Source organism: Elgaria multicarinata, chromosome 2 (genome assembly GCF_023053635.1).
Source record: "Elgaria multicarinata webbii isolate HBS135686 ecotype San Diego chromosome 2, rElgMul1.1.pri, whole genome shotgun sequence".
Taxonomy (NCBI): domain Eukaryota; kingdom Metazoa; phylum Chordata; class Lepidosauria; order Squamata; family Anguidae; genus Elgaria; species Elgaria multicarinata.
Window position 1 is genome coordinate 165971376 of NC_086172.1, and position 16409 is coordinate 165987784.

General features: G+C 43.8%; 1 protein-coding gene across 1 annotated transcript in view; it reads left to right on the forward strand.

Annotated features, from left to right (window-relative positions):
• The window catches only part of AMN (amnion associated transmembrane protein), a 109457-nt gene that overhangs the window by 6562 nt on the left and 86486 nt on the right, over positions 1 to 16409 (forward strand). Inside the window, exons 2-3 of the mRNA XM_063118492.1 lie at positions 1416 to 1420; positions 11264 to 11440. Coding sequence (XP_062974562.1) covers positions 1416 to 1420; positions 11264 to 11440 — 182 coding nt within the window. The remainder of the gene's footprint in view (positions 1 to 1415; positions 1421 to 11263; positions 11441 to 16409) is intronic.

Here is a 16409-nt window from a genome sequence, read left to right on the forward strand (position 1 = left end):
ACAATTGTAATAAAAACACAGTATCCCAAAGTCTTGCACAGTTGGAGGGACAGTTTAGACATTGGGCTCATCTACACCAAGCAAGATATTCCACTATGAAAGTGGTATGAAAGCGGTATATATAAATGAGAAACAACAACTTTTTTTAATAAAGAAATTCTGTCGGAGGGGACAGTCATTCAGTCTGTGGGATCAACAGGAAGGTTAGTGCAGTTCTCTCACTTTCTCTTTCTTTCTGGGGATGGAGAAAGGAAATTCTGCACGTTTTCCCCATAAAGGTAGTTTGGCTGAAACTGTGCTTTATCCAAATACCCAAGGGGCCTTTTTCTCTGTTGCTTTGTTGATGGGTAATGCACATCTGAAAGATAACATCATGCAGTTCTACTACATTAATCACTAATTTCTGCCTACCCAATTTCTCTGGGGAACCAAACTATTTAAGGGCTGCATCACATTAACAACCAGATTCTAATACAGCTTTGGAAAATTTAGTTTGGCATCAATCAAGTGGCTTCAGGATGGTGTAAGAGAGCTGTTAGATGACACCAGAAGGGATCCAAGTCAAGGAAAAGTGCTTGAGCTGTAAGTGAGGAGTGGGCATTTTTTCTGAGGGCTTAAACCACGTTACATCAAGCATGCACTTTCAACTTGCCACTCTCTTTTTTAAAAGCAAAACTACCCACAGGCACCTCCAATCTCAATCAGGACTACACTGCAAGAGCAGGAATCACAGAATCATAGGATTGTAGAGTTGGAAGGGGCCTATAAGGCCATTGAGTCCAACCCCCTGCTCAATGCAGGAATCCAACTTGAAGCATCCATGGCTGTCCAGCTGCCTCTTGAAGGCCTCTAGTGTGGGAAAGCCCACACTATCTTCCTAGAGAATTGGTCCCATTGTCGTACTGCTCTAACAGTCAGGAAGTTTTTCCTGATGTCCAGCCAGAATCTGCCTTCCTGTAACTTGAGCCCGTTATTCCATGTCCTGCACTTTGGAGGGTTAACTCTTTCCCTTATGTTGCTTTTTCCACTGAAAATCCCTTCTCCCCATAGTTGTTCCTTGCCTACATTTATAAGTAAAAGGGATGTGTAAAGGTAGAAGGGGGTGGAATATGGAAAAAGTTTACATTTCTGTGTGTGTGTGTGTGTGTGTGTGTGTGTGTGTGTGTTAAATGTCGTTAAGCTGCCCTCAGCTCAAATGCATTCAAATAAATAAAACACGTTATGATAGAAGGGCTGCTATAATTTCTGTGGAGAAAAGGGCAGCTGGTTTCTGCTGTCCTTCATTTTATTCTATTTCGCTGTGGGAGGCTGTCTATCTGGCAAAATAATAGTACTTTTAAACAATTCATGTCCATTTGTTCCTTCATGCTCTATCATTATCTCAAGTCTCTTTTGTTTTGTTTTTGTTTTTACAGGAAAGGTAAAATAAAGTGAAGTGAAGTGATTCACCTTAAGTCAAACACAGTTAAGCGACTCAGAGGCTGCCTGCACACTCCTCTTCAGCAGGGAGTGACATTTCTGTGTTCTGTAACAAACAAGTTACAGATGCTGCTGCTGCTCTGAAGGAAATTGTCACAAGGGTCCCTAAGCAAGTAATTTCTCTTTCATCAGTTGCTAGAGTATGGCTGTGTTTGGACAACACAATAGTTAACGGTGGGGTAATAATCAACTTGACAGTTGTTTATCTAAGGCTTGTTGTTGTTTATTTGTTCAGTTGCTTCCGACTCTTTGTGACTTCATGGACCAGCCCACGCCAGAGCTTTCTGTCGGCCGTTGCCACCCCTAGCTCCCCCAAGGTCAAGTCTGTCACCTCCAGAAATACTCCCCACATAACATGATAATAATCAACCGTGGTGTGGTTAGAATCAGCATTGAGTTGGCTATTAGTCCATGCTGAATTGACTCACTCATCCCCAACCCTCTCCTCCCCCCTCAGTCCTCCTCCTACCAGCCACTGCTCCCCCACCAGCCACTGCTGCCGAAAAACTGTCATGCCAGCTGGAATAGAATGGCAGCTGCACCTTTGACTGCTCTTGCCTTGTGACTCAGTGGCCAACGAAATAATTAACAGTGGCTCACGAAGTCACCAACGGTGCCCGCCACACAACACAATAACCAATGGTGGTCCAAATAGCCAACCCTGCACAACGTTGGTTCTTTGTGTGGGTTATTTCAGCCAAATAACCAGCCGTTGGTTAAAAAAATCCCTCCACACAACACGATAACCCATGGTGGGTTTAATAACCAACGGTCGACTATTTAAACCACCATTGGTTATCAAGTTGTCTGAACTCAGTTATTATGTGTCTGTGCTGGAAGTTCACTCTTGGCTAATCTGGGGTAGAAGAGCACAAGCTCCCAATCTGGGTTTCCAGAAATTTCCAGGATTAAAGGACAACTACAGAGGGATATGTATAACAAATATATATTAGGAAGTTGGGTCATCTGAGAATTGGGGGAGGCATGTAAACCTCTTTGCTTTCCCTGTGCCTCTTGCATCTACTACCAGGAGCCATCCTACGAAATCAGCAGCAATTCAGGTTAAAAAGAAGAAGAAAAGAAGCCTTGCCCTGTGACAGCTAACATCTGGCTGCTCTAGCAGCATTTCTTGATAAGAACATAAGAACATAAGAAGTACCCTGCTGGATCAGACCAAGGGTCCATCTAGTCCAGCACACTGGTTGGTTCACACAGTGACCAACCAGCCATCAGCCAGGGATGAACAAGCAGGACATGGTGCAACAGCACCCTCCCGCCCATGTTCCCCAGCAACTGGTGCACCCAGGCTTATTTCCTCGAATACTGGAGATAGCACACAACCAGGGCTAGTAGCCATTGATAGCCTTTGTCTCCATGAATTTATCCAACCCCCTTTTGAAGGCATTCAGATTGGTGGCCATCACTACATCTTGTGGTGGTGAGTTCCGTAATTTAACTATGCGCTGTGTGAAGAAGTACTTCCTTTTATTTGTCCTGGATCTCCCACCAATCAGTTTTATGGGATGACCCCGGGTTCTAGTATTTTGAGAGAGGGAGAAAAATGTCTCCCTATCCACATTCTCCATACCTTTTATAATTTTGTATACCTCTATCATGTCTCCCCTTAACTTCCTTTTTTCCAAGCTAAACAATCCCAGTTGATGTAACTTTCCCTCGTTGGGGAGATGCTCCAGCCCCTTAATAATTTTTGTTGCCCTTTTCTGCACTTTTTCCAGTTCTATAATATCCTCTTTTAGGTGTGGTGACCAGAACTGTACACAGGATTCTAAGGCCATAGCTAGACCTAAGGTTTATCCCTGGATCGTCCAGGGGTCAAACCTGTTCATCTCTAGGTGACACACAGGGGATCCAGTGCTCAGGCAGGGGCGAACCCTGGATTATCCCAGGATAAACCTTAGGTTTAGCTGTGGCCTAAGTGTGGTCACACCATCGATTTGTATAAGGGCAGTATGATACTGGCCGTTTTATTCTCAATTCCTTTTCTTATCGTGCCTAATGATCATGGCCATTCTCCTCCGAGACCTGCTTATGATTCATAAGTAGTTGGAACATCTGAGAACCAGGGAAGGCTTGCAAATGCCTTTGTACCTTCAGTGCACAGGTGGGAGCAGAGGATGACATCTGACAGGTCATGGACATACTTCTTCACACGGTGCATAGTTAAGCTGTACCACAAGGTATAGTGATGGCCACTAACCTGGACAGTTTTAAAAGGGGATTAGACAAATTCGTGGAAGATAAGGCTATCAATGGCTACTAGTGATGGTGGTTCTATATTACCTCCAGTATCACACGTCGTGTGGCTCTGTACACCAGTTCCTCGGGAACACAACCAGCAGAGTGCTCATGTCATGTTTGTTACCTTCAGATATTGGGTCTGATCCAGCAGGTCTCGTCTTCTGTTCCTATGGGGAAAACTGGCTCAAGATATTTTGCGGCCCCCCGACCCCAAGTGAAGAGGCTTAGCAATCGAGGCTTGATCCGTTATCTTAGCATCTAAAACAGAAAACTCCACAAGCTCCCAAAGTTAATAATAAATTAAATTTCCAGTTCCAAAGCGGTTGCCTAGGGTGGTCACATCACTATGCCTAATGGTACAGGCAGATCAATACACATATGGACACTATAATGCAATTAGCAAAAGTTCTCAAGTGAAGATGGAAATAGCCTGCCCCCTTGATTCTGCCTTCCCAAACATGGAGATTTTACTCATCCATTGGAGACACTTAAGAGGGAGGTTAAGTTTCAGAAATTTCAGGTCATATCATGAGAACTGGAAACACTTAATGGCAAACAACCACAGGGGAAAGCCATGAGCCAATGAAAATGCAACTTAAGGTGCAATCCTATGCATGTTTAGATGGAAAAAACCCTACAACTCCCAGCATGCCCCAGCCAGCATGGGAGGACTTTTTTTTGTCTAAATATGCATAGGATTGTGCCCTAAGTCTCCTGTTTTCATAGAAAAGTAAAACAGGATACTGAGAGGTACTCTTGGCACCAGTGGTTTGATTGCAGCATCCCTTGATAAGACCCTAGGATGCTAATAATATAGAGCATCTCTACATTAAGGGGAATTCATGTTGCTTATCTGGGGCTTTGCACTTCCTGCTTCTTTTGCACAATTGTTATGGGCTGCAATACAAAGGTGGAGAGGGGCAACCACAGGGTTTGAAATGAATACTTTTGCTGGATATTACCACATTAAAAGTGGTTCTTTTAATAGTGGGATTTCCAGGGAATAGCATGGATTATGTCCTGGTCCTTGACAATGTTGTGTAATAGACACTCCAACTTCCATCAGTGGCCAATCACGACTGTGCAATAAATTCCTCGTTTAGACAGAAACTCTCCTTCCTTGAACATTCGGTTTGACTAGTAGTGGGTAGAAATAACCACCACCTATCTGTTCATTAATTCGATGAAAGCAGGAAAAACAAAATAATGGGGAAAATTACTGTTACGTCCCAACTCTTACACTAAAGACAGCTCAAGTCGATAGACATACTAATGAAAACAAACCTGGGAGAAAGAGTAAATGGATGATAATGGTCAAGCTTTCTCTTGCCTGTGGGCTACTCTATCATTAGCCTGCCACTGTTGAGGAAGACTGGGAAGCACAACCTGCTGCATTTGACTTTTGCCACGGAAAATGGTGCAGCTATGTGTTTTACTGTGGTGTTAATTGCTTATTAAAATGCTGCATTTTTCTTCTTGGGTGATTATTAACTGCATGCATCCCTCAGCAGAAACTCTCCTTTCCGTTTGTGTTTGATTTGCACTCACAGCCCCCCTAGTGCAGAGCCTAGCCAATTGCTTTTATGTATTGATATTTGTTGAGATTTAGAGGTTTTCTGGAGGCTGCCCAATTGCACACCAGATGCATTGCAGAATGGTAAAACTGGCCACAGGCTCACACTCCAGTGCTGTGCTGTGCTGTTATTCTTGCCTTTCTATTAAGCCATTCTTCTTTACGGAAGGTTTTATGAGTAAGCCTTCCTTTTGATTACAAGCCACCAATTTCTATGGCCCTATGAGAATACACGTGATTTTCTTAGATACCAGTCCTGATTTATACCTTTGAGAAACCCAGCCTTGTCCCTGTCTACCAAATGGAGGTCTTGACAAAGTTTACATCTATCCTTCCAAGTCCATGCTTGGGGAATACTTTTATATGGAATTATCCACCATCTACTATACTAGTTGGGCTAGGCTGCCCATTGCACAGCATTACTGGCTGTGATCAAACTGAAGCTCAATTAAATCAAGATGGATGTACTGTTGGTGTGTGGTGTGATGAAACAAGGAAGAAGCCTGTTTTGGACTCGATTGGAAATATCAGGTTTGCAGCTGGGAGTGTGTTCTTAGATCTGGCCCATCCTTGGATGCCCAAGTAGCATCAGTGGCACAAATACTGCCTTGAGAGGGTTCCACCCTTAAAGGAAGCATAAAACTATTTTTAAATAAAATGAAATAAAACAGCCTTTTGCCACTAAAGGGACGTCATCAGACGGGTGGATTTTCGCATTTTCCTACCATTGCTATGGCCTCCTGCTGCTGTCCCACAATAGAGATGATCTCATTACATGCGGAGAGAAAGAGGAAGCAGCAACGATCACATGGGCCATTCAGAGCAATTTTTTATTGCTCTGCTTTTCCTGCACAGATAGCAGGAAATGATGGCACATTCCGTTTTTTGTTTGTTTTTAGAAGACGGATTAAAAGGGGTCTATTTTGTGAGGGGAAAATGAGTAGAAGGAGCAGGAGGTGCGTGGGAGGTGGACTACGTCATCTAAAGGACGCACAAACATCTGTAAGTGGGCAGTAGCGAGCATGCGATAAAACACTCGTCTGATGACACTCAAGGTTTGCACACTGGCTGTGATCTCTACAGACATATCCCAGCCAATATTATTCATGCTTTGGTAACATTCAGGTTAGACTATTTCAATGCATTGTATTTGGGACTACCTTTGAAGACTTCAAAAATGTCAGTTGGTCCGAAATACTGTTGCCAGGCTGTTGAGTGGGCCGGGCCACACAGAACATCTCTCACTAGTGCTTAAAAAGCTGGCCTAACTGCTGGTCCATTTCTGAGTACCATGCGAAGTGCTAGTGTTAATCTTTAAAGCTATGGTTTTCGTACACGTTGAACCTTGCATCCTATGAACAGGATCATACAAATTCTTCACCATGTGGTTACCTCTGGGTGGGTCGACTCAGGGCTCCATCACTCCTACCTTTTTTTCCTGGTTTGCCTCTCCAATTTCCACCTTCGTTTCTTTAGGGTGTCAAGCTAATGGTCTCTTTCACATGTGTTTGTGGTATCACCACCCCTTCTCCTTCCTCCTCCAGTTCATTGGTTCTTGTCATTGATGGACATTGTGATGGACAGGCGTCTTCCCTCCTTCGCTCTGGCTTTGTTGTCTAGCATATTACCAATTTAATGTTTCTTTGGCTGGGTGCTGTTTCTGTGGCAATGAGAGTGGGGTTGGAGCAGCAAAAGTCCATTCAACTGAGTCAGCACAAGCCTGTTTGTTCAACATGGCATGCTGGAGGAGGAGAACCGCCGCTCCCCGCCCTCCTCTTTTGTCAGCAAGGCCTCCCTTCAAAGCACCCCCCCCCCAACCAAGGACATAGCACGAGGATGGCAATTCATGGGGGAGGAAGGGCGCTTTAATCCCACAGGGAGGAAATAAGCAGGACTTTCTCCACTCTAGGAAAACACAGAAAATGGAGGGGAAGCACCGCGCTGTATGTGAGCACCACGCTGTAAAACAGCAAACCAGGCATGATGAGAGTGTGATAAAATGCTGGTGTGATAGAGCCCCCAGTCCACAATCTTGGTTATATTTATATAGATCCTTTTCACAGTCAACAAGAAAAGAGGATTAGTATTGCTGCAGCAAGAGACAATAGATACAATCCAACTGTATTATATGCACACAGCAGCTACGCACATATAGAGCCCTCTGTAAGACCCAATAGTTATGCTGATCTGCAGTTCAGCACGCAGGGAGCACTTTAATAGCCCCTTGATTGGTAGACTTGATTACTTCGAGCTTCTTTGGATTGAGAGGGAAATTGCACTTCTTTCCTGTGGCTTTGCTTCCTGCTTCTCTTGTGCAATTGTAATGGGTCACATTACATGGATGAAGAGGGGTGACCACATGGTCTGTAACTGAAATCGTGCCCTCCTCTTGGTGCTTGACCTCTAGTGGGTGTTTTGTAGCACAACATAGGTTGCACACGGTAGGAAATCCCATGATATTTCAGAAGAATCTGGATATCTAGAGGGTGGGGTTTTTTTAGAACTAAATAATCAGGGGAAGGTGTGGGAGACATGCAGGAAGTTGATGTTGTTGTCAAAAGGACCTGCAAACTTCCATGAGTGGTCAGTCGTGAGTGCCTCATTTCACTCATGCGAAGAACCCCTTCATCTTTAAAGAGATCTCTATCTGCACCACACTGGTAGATTGCCTGGGGTGAGGCATGGCACATTAAGCTGATGTGGTTCCACTGTATGTAACTGAAAGGACACATGTGTGGAAGCCTGCTTCCTAATGAATATTGATCCTGTAGTCCATCCAAGCGATCACATAGAAAGCCTTTCTCCTTTAATAAAATCCCATATTTATAGAAGCAGAAGATGTACAGGGATAAGTGTCTTCCCCTTGTAGAAAATTGGCAGTATCAGTAAACTGCTCTTACTGTTCACCTGTTGGGAGATCGGGAAAAGTGTTACAAATCCCTCCGCTCAGAATGTGTCCTCTTTTTGTCTTCAGAGAAAGAAAATTGTTATGAAAGCACATTTCTCCTTTTCCATTTGTTCACATTACAAGTTGCAATCACCTTTCAGCCCTTTCCTGACTCAATATGAACTATGCTGGGATAGAAAAGGAGCCACAACTGAGTTTGTCCGAAAATAATAAATAATAATAACAATACTCATTCAGTGGCCAAAGTATAATGAAAGATAATTTCTGTTAGCTGATTTCTTTCAAGAACATTAATTGGGGGAAAAGCGACCCATTTGATGCTATTATTAGTAATTATAAGATAACGGGCATTTCAGAGAGGGAATGAGCATGAACGGATAATACACAGCAGTTATATAGAATGTTACCATTTTACAAACAATGAATGAAATCCAATTAATTAAGGCTTAATGATATCTCCCAAAACAATTTCAGTACAGCATTCTGATGGACCTAATCTAAAACCCCAGTTCCTTTGGAGCAGTTCCATTAACATTAATAGGACTTCTTTGGAGTAAATGGTGGATTGCAAGGGTTTTTTTTTTTTTAGCTTGGTACACCTAGCATTTGCTGTGCAGGCAAATATGTGTTGGGGATGGGAGGTGCTGATGGGATGTCTTAGCTACTGTATTTATCCCCCCTTATTTTACTTCCCTTTCATATTTCCCCCCAAGAGTTTTCAAAATTACCAGAGTAATGTGAAGATGTCTCTTGGGTTCCTATACCACGCTGGTAAATTTTAGAGACACACAGGGACATCCTTGCAAGTTACACCCTTTGTCCTTTCATTCATCACACTTACATGCACCACTCTTAGAATCATAGAATAGTAGAGCTGGAAGGGGCCTATAAGGCCATTGACCATGGCGGCACCAGAAAAAAAAAATGGGGGGGGGCACAGAAGGGGCAAAGCATATTTCTAGGTGGGCGGCTTGTATCCCACATGTTCAGATCTCTGAAAGAAAAATAACGGTATATCTCACACTAAAACTGCCATCCCCTTGACTACAAGGGCTGTTGGGGTCAGTAAGTTCCTCCTTCACCCGTCTCACTACTGTGTGAACCAAGATCCCACGATTTCCACCACCCCACAGGGTTTCAGTTAGGAAATGTGGAATTACATGGGGGAGAAAAAACAGTCATCACAGATACAGTGGCCTTCCAGAAACTCTCAATCTGAGGGACACAAAAGCCATGAATTCATTCACACAATGAGCAACTGGATATTGATTTATTAAAAGTTTTTTTTTATGTATTGCTTTATAGACTGAGCTCACAAAGCACTTTACATGGCATTTTTAAAGCAATGAAATTTATAAAACTGTGCAATCAAAAACAAAAAAAGACGAACAACTCTTTGTCTTGGAGAAGCTGATTCTGTTTCTTCTCTTCTCAGGGCAAGATGGGAGTCTGCATGCCAGTGGTGCCACCCTCCACTGGGTCTTGGATACTGGTGCAGGTCTACAGTGCCCATAAGGTGCCTCATTAGGACACCATCCCTGTGGCTCATTGAGCCTGCAATGGGGCAGAGAGAGGTCTTAACTCCACACAAGTGCTGGGCACAACATGTGCCAGAGGAGTGAAAAAGGCTACATTGCATCAAACTGGAAGCCCTGTGCCTTATTTTAATGGGAGAGGTGGTTAACTCCGCCCCTGCTGGAAGTCCGATCCCATCCCTGGAAGTCCCACTTCCGGAGTCCAGCCCCAGAAGGAGGGATCATGGGATGGGGGTCATATGACTCCTAGATGAAGTCATCATACCTCCATGGACCAATAGGATGGGGGTAGAGACCCCTTCTGTACATACGGGGGACCGGAAGTGACCGCATAGGGGCCATTTCTAACCCCATGCCCAGAAGTCCTACCCTCGAGGAAGGGATCATCTGATGAGGTCATGTGACCTGTCTACAAACTCATCCTGCCACCTCACCCTCTTCAGCCACCATAGCATGAGGAGTTTGTAGAGGGGGTCACACGATCCCATCAGGTAAACCCTCCATCCAGGCCAGGACTTTTGAAATTGTCAATGCTTGGGATGGGGTTGGAAATGATCCCGCGTCTGCTACCGTGCCTTCCGGACTTTGCCCTGTGATTGATATTCTGTTCTACTGACCCTTGGACTCCTTCCGGACTGTGTAATGCATGTGAGCGGCTGACTGTGTTTTGTCCCCTGACTGCTATGTTGACCCCTCCTACCTAAGCCTGAACCCCAGTTAGGGATGTCGGGGAATCCATGTTGGGGGTGGAGCTTCACAAGCTTTTGTCAGCTCATTCCCATGGACGCCATTGTGTCTTCCACCAACTGGCCCCACTCAGTGTGCAATGAGCTAGGCCAGCCGGAGGAATTCATTAAAAAAAATGTCCAAATTTGGCTGCAAATTATGCAAATCTGCATAATTTACAGGCAGAATGTATGCAAATCCCTATTTGCACACATTAAGCCAACCAAAATCTGTAAACTCGCATGACTCGGGTCACAAAAGCTAACCAAGTCAGGTGTGCCACGGAAGTCCAGCAAGCTGAAAAGGGCCGGATTTCTTGGCGACAGACATCCCTAACCCCTGTATCTAACTGCTTCCAGTGCCCCACATGTATGGCAGGGGCTTAATGGACAAATTCATAAAGTAGTCACATGACCCCCATCAGGTGATGCCTCAATCTGGGATGTCCATGGATGGGGTGGGGCTTCTGGCACATCTTAATCACCCACATGTTTAGTTTTTTAACGGTTTTTAATGCTTTATGTGTGTATGTTCTGTGTTTTAGAGTTTTAAATTTTGTATACTCGTTTTTATCTTAATTTTAGAATTTCTGTAAACTGCCCAGAGAGCCCTGGCTATGGGAGCGGTATATAAGTGTAATAAAATAAATAAATAAATAAATAAATAAATAAATAAAACATGTGGGGCTAAACCCCCCTTTGAATAAGGGGGAGGGCTTAGAGTTTGATGTGAGGTAGCCTTTCCAGGAGTCCCTTGACCTCTTCACTCTGTCTCCCATTGCAGGTTCTCCCAGTGCCAAGTCCAAGCACCTTTCGTTGTACCACATGGAGACAGAGATGGGGAGGAGGTTGGAGATGTTCCCTTGAACAGGATGAAGGGAGGGGCATTGGCTGCGAATGCTTCCTCCCCTGAAGCGCTAGGAATGGCTGTCCTCACTTGGTTTCAGGCCCAGGGGAAGCGGTGAGCACACAGTTTTTCCTGATGTCCAGCCAGAATCTGGCTTGCTATAACTTGAGCCCATTATTCCGTGTCCTGCACTCTGAGATGCTCAAGAAGAGATCCTGGCCCTCCTCTGTGTGACAACCTTTCAAGTATTTGAAGAGTGCTATCATGTCTCCCCTCAGTCTTCTCTTCTCCAGGCTAAACATGCCCAGTTCTTTCAGTCTCTCTTCATAGGGCTTTGTTTCCAGACCCCTGATCATCCTGGTTGCCCTCTTGTGAACCCTCTCCAGCTTGTCTGCGTCCTTCTTCCTTTGCTTCAGATGATTTACACATGGCTCTTATGAACTCGTTTATCCAGGCTGTATATAACGGTCCAACTTATTTAGCTTCAGCAATAGAAGTGCATCCTGTGGTGTCAAACCATTCTTGAATTTACCACTCCGGGTATATCTTAGCCAGAGTTTCCCACACTTTTGGAGCTACTTCCCATGACTGTGGGGCTCACAGCAGCTTATCTATATGTCAGCTTCCTACAAAGCTGGTGATAAGCATCTGCCATCATGTGCATATTAAAATTTTTAGTGGGAGAACTGAGTGGGGTGTGTGTGTAGAGAGGGCAGGGGATCATAGGGTCACCCTATTTTAAACAGTGTGCTGGGTTGAGCGCATTGGCAGAAAGATGGTATATAGATGTAGCAAGCAAACAAAAATGCATTCAAAACAATGTTTGCAATGACATGCAGAAAGAAAAATCATAGAATCATAGAATCATAGAATAGCAGAGTTGGAAGGGGCCTACAAGGCCATCGAGTCCAACCCCCTGCTCAATGCAGGAATCCACCCTAAAGCATCCCTGACAGATGGTTGTCCAGCTGCCTCTTGAAGGCCTCTAGTGTGGGAGAGCCCACAACCTCCCTAGGGAATTGGTTCCATCGTTGTACTGCTCTGACAGTCAGGAAGTTTTTCCTGATGTCTAGCCAGAATCTGGCTTGCTTTAACTTGAGCCCATTATTCCGTGTCCTGCACTCTGGGAGGATCGAGAAGAGATCCTGGCCCTCCTCTGTGTGACAACCTTTTAAGTATTTGAAGAGTGCTATCAAATACTAATATTAGATGCCAGCTGCATATAAATATTTATTTATTTATTTATTTATTAAATTTTTATACCGCCCAATAGCCGAAGCTCTCTGGGCGGTTCACGAAAATTAAAACCACAATAAAACACCCAACAGGTTAAAAACACAATTATGAAATACAGTATAAAAAGCGCAACCAGGATAAAACCACACAGCAAAGTTGATTATAAGATTAAAATGCAGAGTTAAAACAGTAAAATTTAAATTTAAGTTAAAATTAAGTGTTAAAATACTGAGTGAATAAAAAGGTCTTCAGCTGGCGACGAAAGCAGTACAGTGTAGGCGCCAGGCGGACCTCTCTGGGGAGCTCGTTCCACAACCGGGGTGCCACAGCGGAGAAAGCCCTCCTCCTAGTAGGGGATCATGAGCAGGAAGACATCATGCAGCGAACTGCTTCCGGGAGACCAGTGGTTAGGTGATGAATTGGCCCTTGGTTTAATGCTCACTCTACACCAGAAGTGGGATACCTTGAAAAACTGCAGCGGGTTCAAGGCAGACTGCACAGCCCGTAATGGCTCTGCAATGGCTTCTGGCTGCAGTGAAGTAAGGTGGGAGAAGCAATGAAAGAGGAAGGAATTACAGCTCAGTAGTGACGTGCAGACTTTGCATGGAGAAGCTTCCCGTTTCCATTCCTGGCATCGCCACTTAAAAAAAAGGAGTTGGTAGCAGGTGAAGGAAAAGACCTTAGCCTGACACCCTGGAGAGCTGCTGACAATTAGAGTAGGTAATATGGGACTAGTCTGGCCTGTTATGAGGCAGCTGAATATAAAGTCAAAGATGTATACAGAGTGTGAGAGTTCAATGCAGGCTGGATGCACTTCTGTTCAAAGTCACCAAACGAGTTCATCTTCAGATTTGCCATGTTCAAAATCCTAATACCTGGATGAGAGCGAGTGGTGTTTTTGGCGATGGTTTCGGGGAGTGCCACAGTGGGAATCTCATAAGGTTCAGACGTACACAATTTGTGTGACCCCTTATGCCAAACACAGCCTACCAGTCATATAAAAATAAACCTAACTTGATGAAGAAGAGATCTATTGGACCATTGGAGCGCTGTATTTTTTTTGGGGGGGCGCACATGTTGTATGCTTGCAGTAATGCTCATATTCCTTTTTTCTGGGTCGTTTGAGACACAGATGTGACTTTTGCACTGTGTAATATTAAAAAGTAGTGTGAGATTCAGCCCTTGTTGATGGGCTACAGTCCAAATCATGCTTCAGCAGAGACACATGAAGTGCACCCTTCTTCCCGATAAGGCCTCATTCATTGAATTTGGGTTGGGCGAGTGTCCAGGCATCATCATCTTCAATTGTGGCCCTCCCACAATTCCACACCACTTCTCCAGTCTTTTTTCTTACCAGGAAAGAAAAGCTAGAATAGCTGTGCAATACTTGTTGATTGTCAACATTAGGAGCCCTCTGTCTGGATACCCACAGATTCTGAGCGTCATCAGATAGGGGTGAAATTGCCTTTCCTTAGTGTCACTTCCCCCCACCCCCACCCACTTCTGTCCCACAATTCTTCCTCTTTCTTCACACGGGGAAGAAAGAGGAAGTAAACAATGACCACATGGACTATTCAGTGGGTGTTTTTATAGCGCTGCTTTTCCTGTACACAGCAGGAAATGGAGGCACATTTCACTTCCCCCCCCCCCCAAAAGACACTGGATTTAACGGGGGTCTTATTTTGTTGCAGAAAGAAGACCAGAAGGAGCGAGAGACACATGGGCAGTGGATGTCAGTGTCAAAAGTACCCGCGATAAAACGCTCATCTGATGACGTTCTCTGTGTCTGAAGTAAGAAAAAAACTTCTATCGCCCTCTTAGCTGCCTTATAGTCATGCAGAGTCTCCTTCAAATTCCAAAGTGTCATATGATCCTGGATAGTCCAAAGGTTGTTGGGAGATCAAGAGGAGACAAAGTCCAAGTAACAAGCTGTGAAATGAAGGCTCTGCTTTTCTTCTTCATTTTCTTACATCTCCTTGGTAAGTACCGTAATGGTGAGTAGCTTCTAAGACTGGAAAATGGAGGCAAAATCATGTCTCTCCTCTCATTGCGCTTCTGTGCAAGAGAACCATCGATTCTGCAGTTCGTGACATATTTAGAATTCAGGCAGAAAAACTCATTTCCAGATGGACAAAGAGAAAGTATTGGAGTAGTTAGTGATCTACATATCCAGCACACTCACTGCAGCTCTGCAGCTTGGATTTTTCTTTCTTTGCTTTCTATTCCTGCCTACCCACCCTCCCCTTTCCATATGTAAAGCCTGAAGCTATGCAGTGTGAGCTGACTTCTGTTGAATATGCATGGCTATTTAACATTCAAAGACCATGATTCCTCAGTGCAAGAACTGATTAAAGCAGAAGGAAGAATATTTATAGAAATGTAAAAATCTGCATTAAGGTAACAACACTATGGCTGTCCGTGTGAAATTTGATGATGATGATGATGATGATGATGATGTAAAAAGCAAGCATCATAATGCATTAGAATCAAGCTACAAACAAACATTTACTTCCTTAAGATAAAATCAGTTTGCCCCTGCTGAGAATGTGGCAATATTATATTGCAATTTGCAGCATTTTATCATATAAAATAGCATGGTAATTACACAAGAAGGAATAACATGCAATCAAATAAATTGAATGTTTCTCCTGCACAGTAATGATAATAATACTGTATTTCAAATGTTCAAAATGCTTAATCTTATCTCATTAAGTTTTTACAACAACCTTGTAAAGTAGATCAGTATTATCTTTAACCGCCCAGAGATCTTCAGCTATGGGGCGGTATACAAATGTAATAATAATAATAATAATAATAATACAGATGGTAGACAGCAGTTAAGAGAAGAGTGACTTGCCTAAATCTGTGTTTTTTAAATGCAGACGTAAGTTGAGATTTGAAGCAAGAACCTCCCGGCTGACAGCTCACACTTTCAACCCCTACACTATGCTATGTTTCATATTTGTGACATTTTGTGAATTAGTATTTGTTTTGAAAAGGTTAGAAAAAAAATAAGTGAACGAGCATATCATTCACATCAGGTCATAGAGCAATTTAAGCATATGCATCTTAATGTTAATTTATTGATGGCACAATCAAGGCATGTAGCTTGTTGTTTTGTTTCACTTGACAGCAAGGTTTGCTCTGGTGTTCGACAGGGTGGATGACACCCTATCTTAAGCACCATGCAATGGGGAGTTTGAAGTATATGCCGAGCTCATGGATTCTATTACCGTCCTGCATTGCAGTTCATTTTCCAAGGCTGAATTCTCACTGAAGTTGTCAACCAGTGCCTGGGCTGTACCACTTTAGACTGCACATAGAGGCTTGCATGACCAAACGTTCCTCCAAACAAAAAACCCATTTCCTCTACACGGACAACTAGATGCTTTGTTTTGTATGTGCCCACGCTTTATTTTTTATATGGGGGAGCTTTCAATCAGATGAGTCCCCGCCTCCATATCACCTGCAATGATATAACCCACAGGTTTATCATCTCAGTGAGGACTAAACTAGAAAAGATATCTCATAGATCTCTTTAAATTTAAGCAGATAACAACTGTGGGTATGGAGCCATTGGGTCTGGACTGGGAAGGATGGGTTTCCTTGCTCTTTCCCCAAGCACCATTTTCTGAATGAAAATTGTCCTCCCTCAAAAGCTGCTCTTTTTTCCCATAGGGAAAACCTATCTCTGTCATAGGCGTGCTCAAGGGGTGTGCTGGGTGTGCCCAGGCACACCCTAAGATCTCAAGCAATAAGCACCAAATTGAGAGCAGGCATTGAGTGGGGATCCAGATGCAGCAGGAACAGTCTTCCAGCTGCTCTGCTGCCACGCTAGAGAACCACT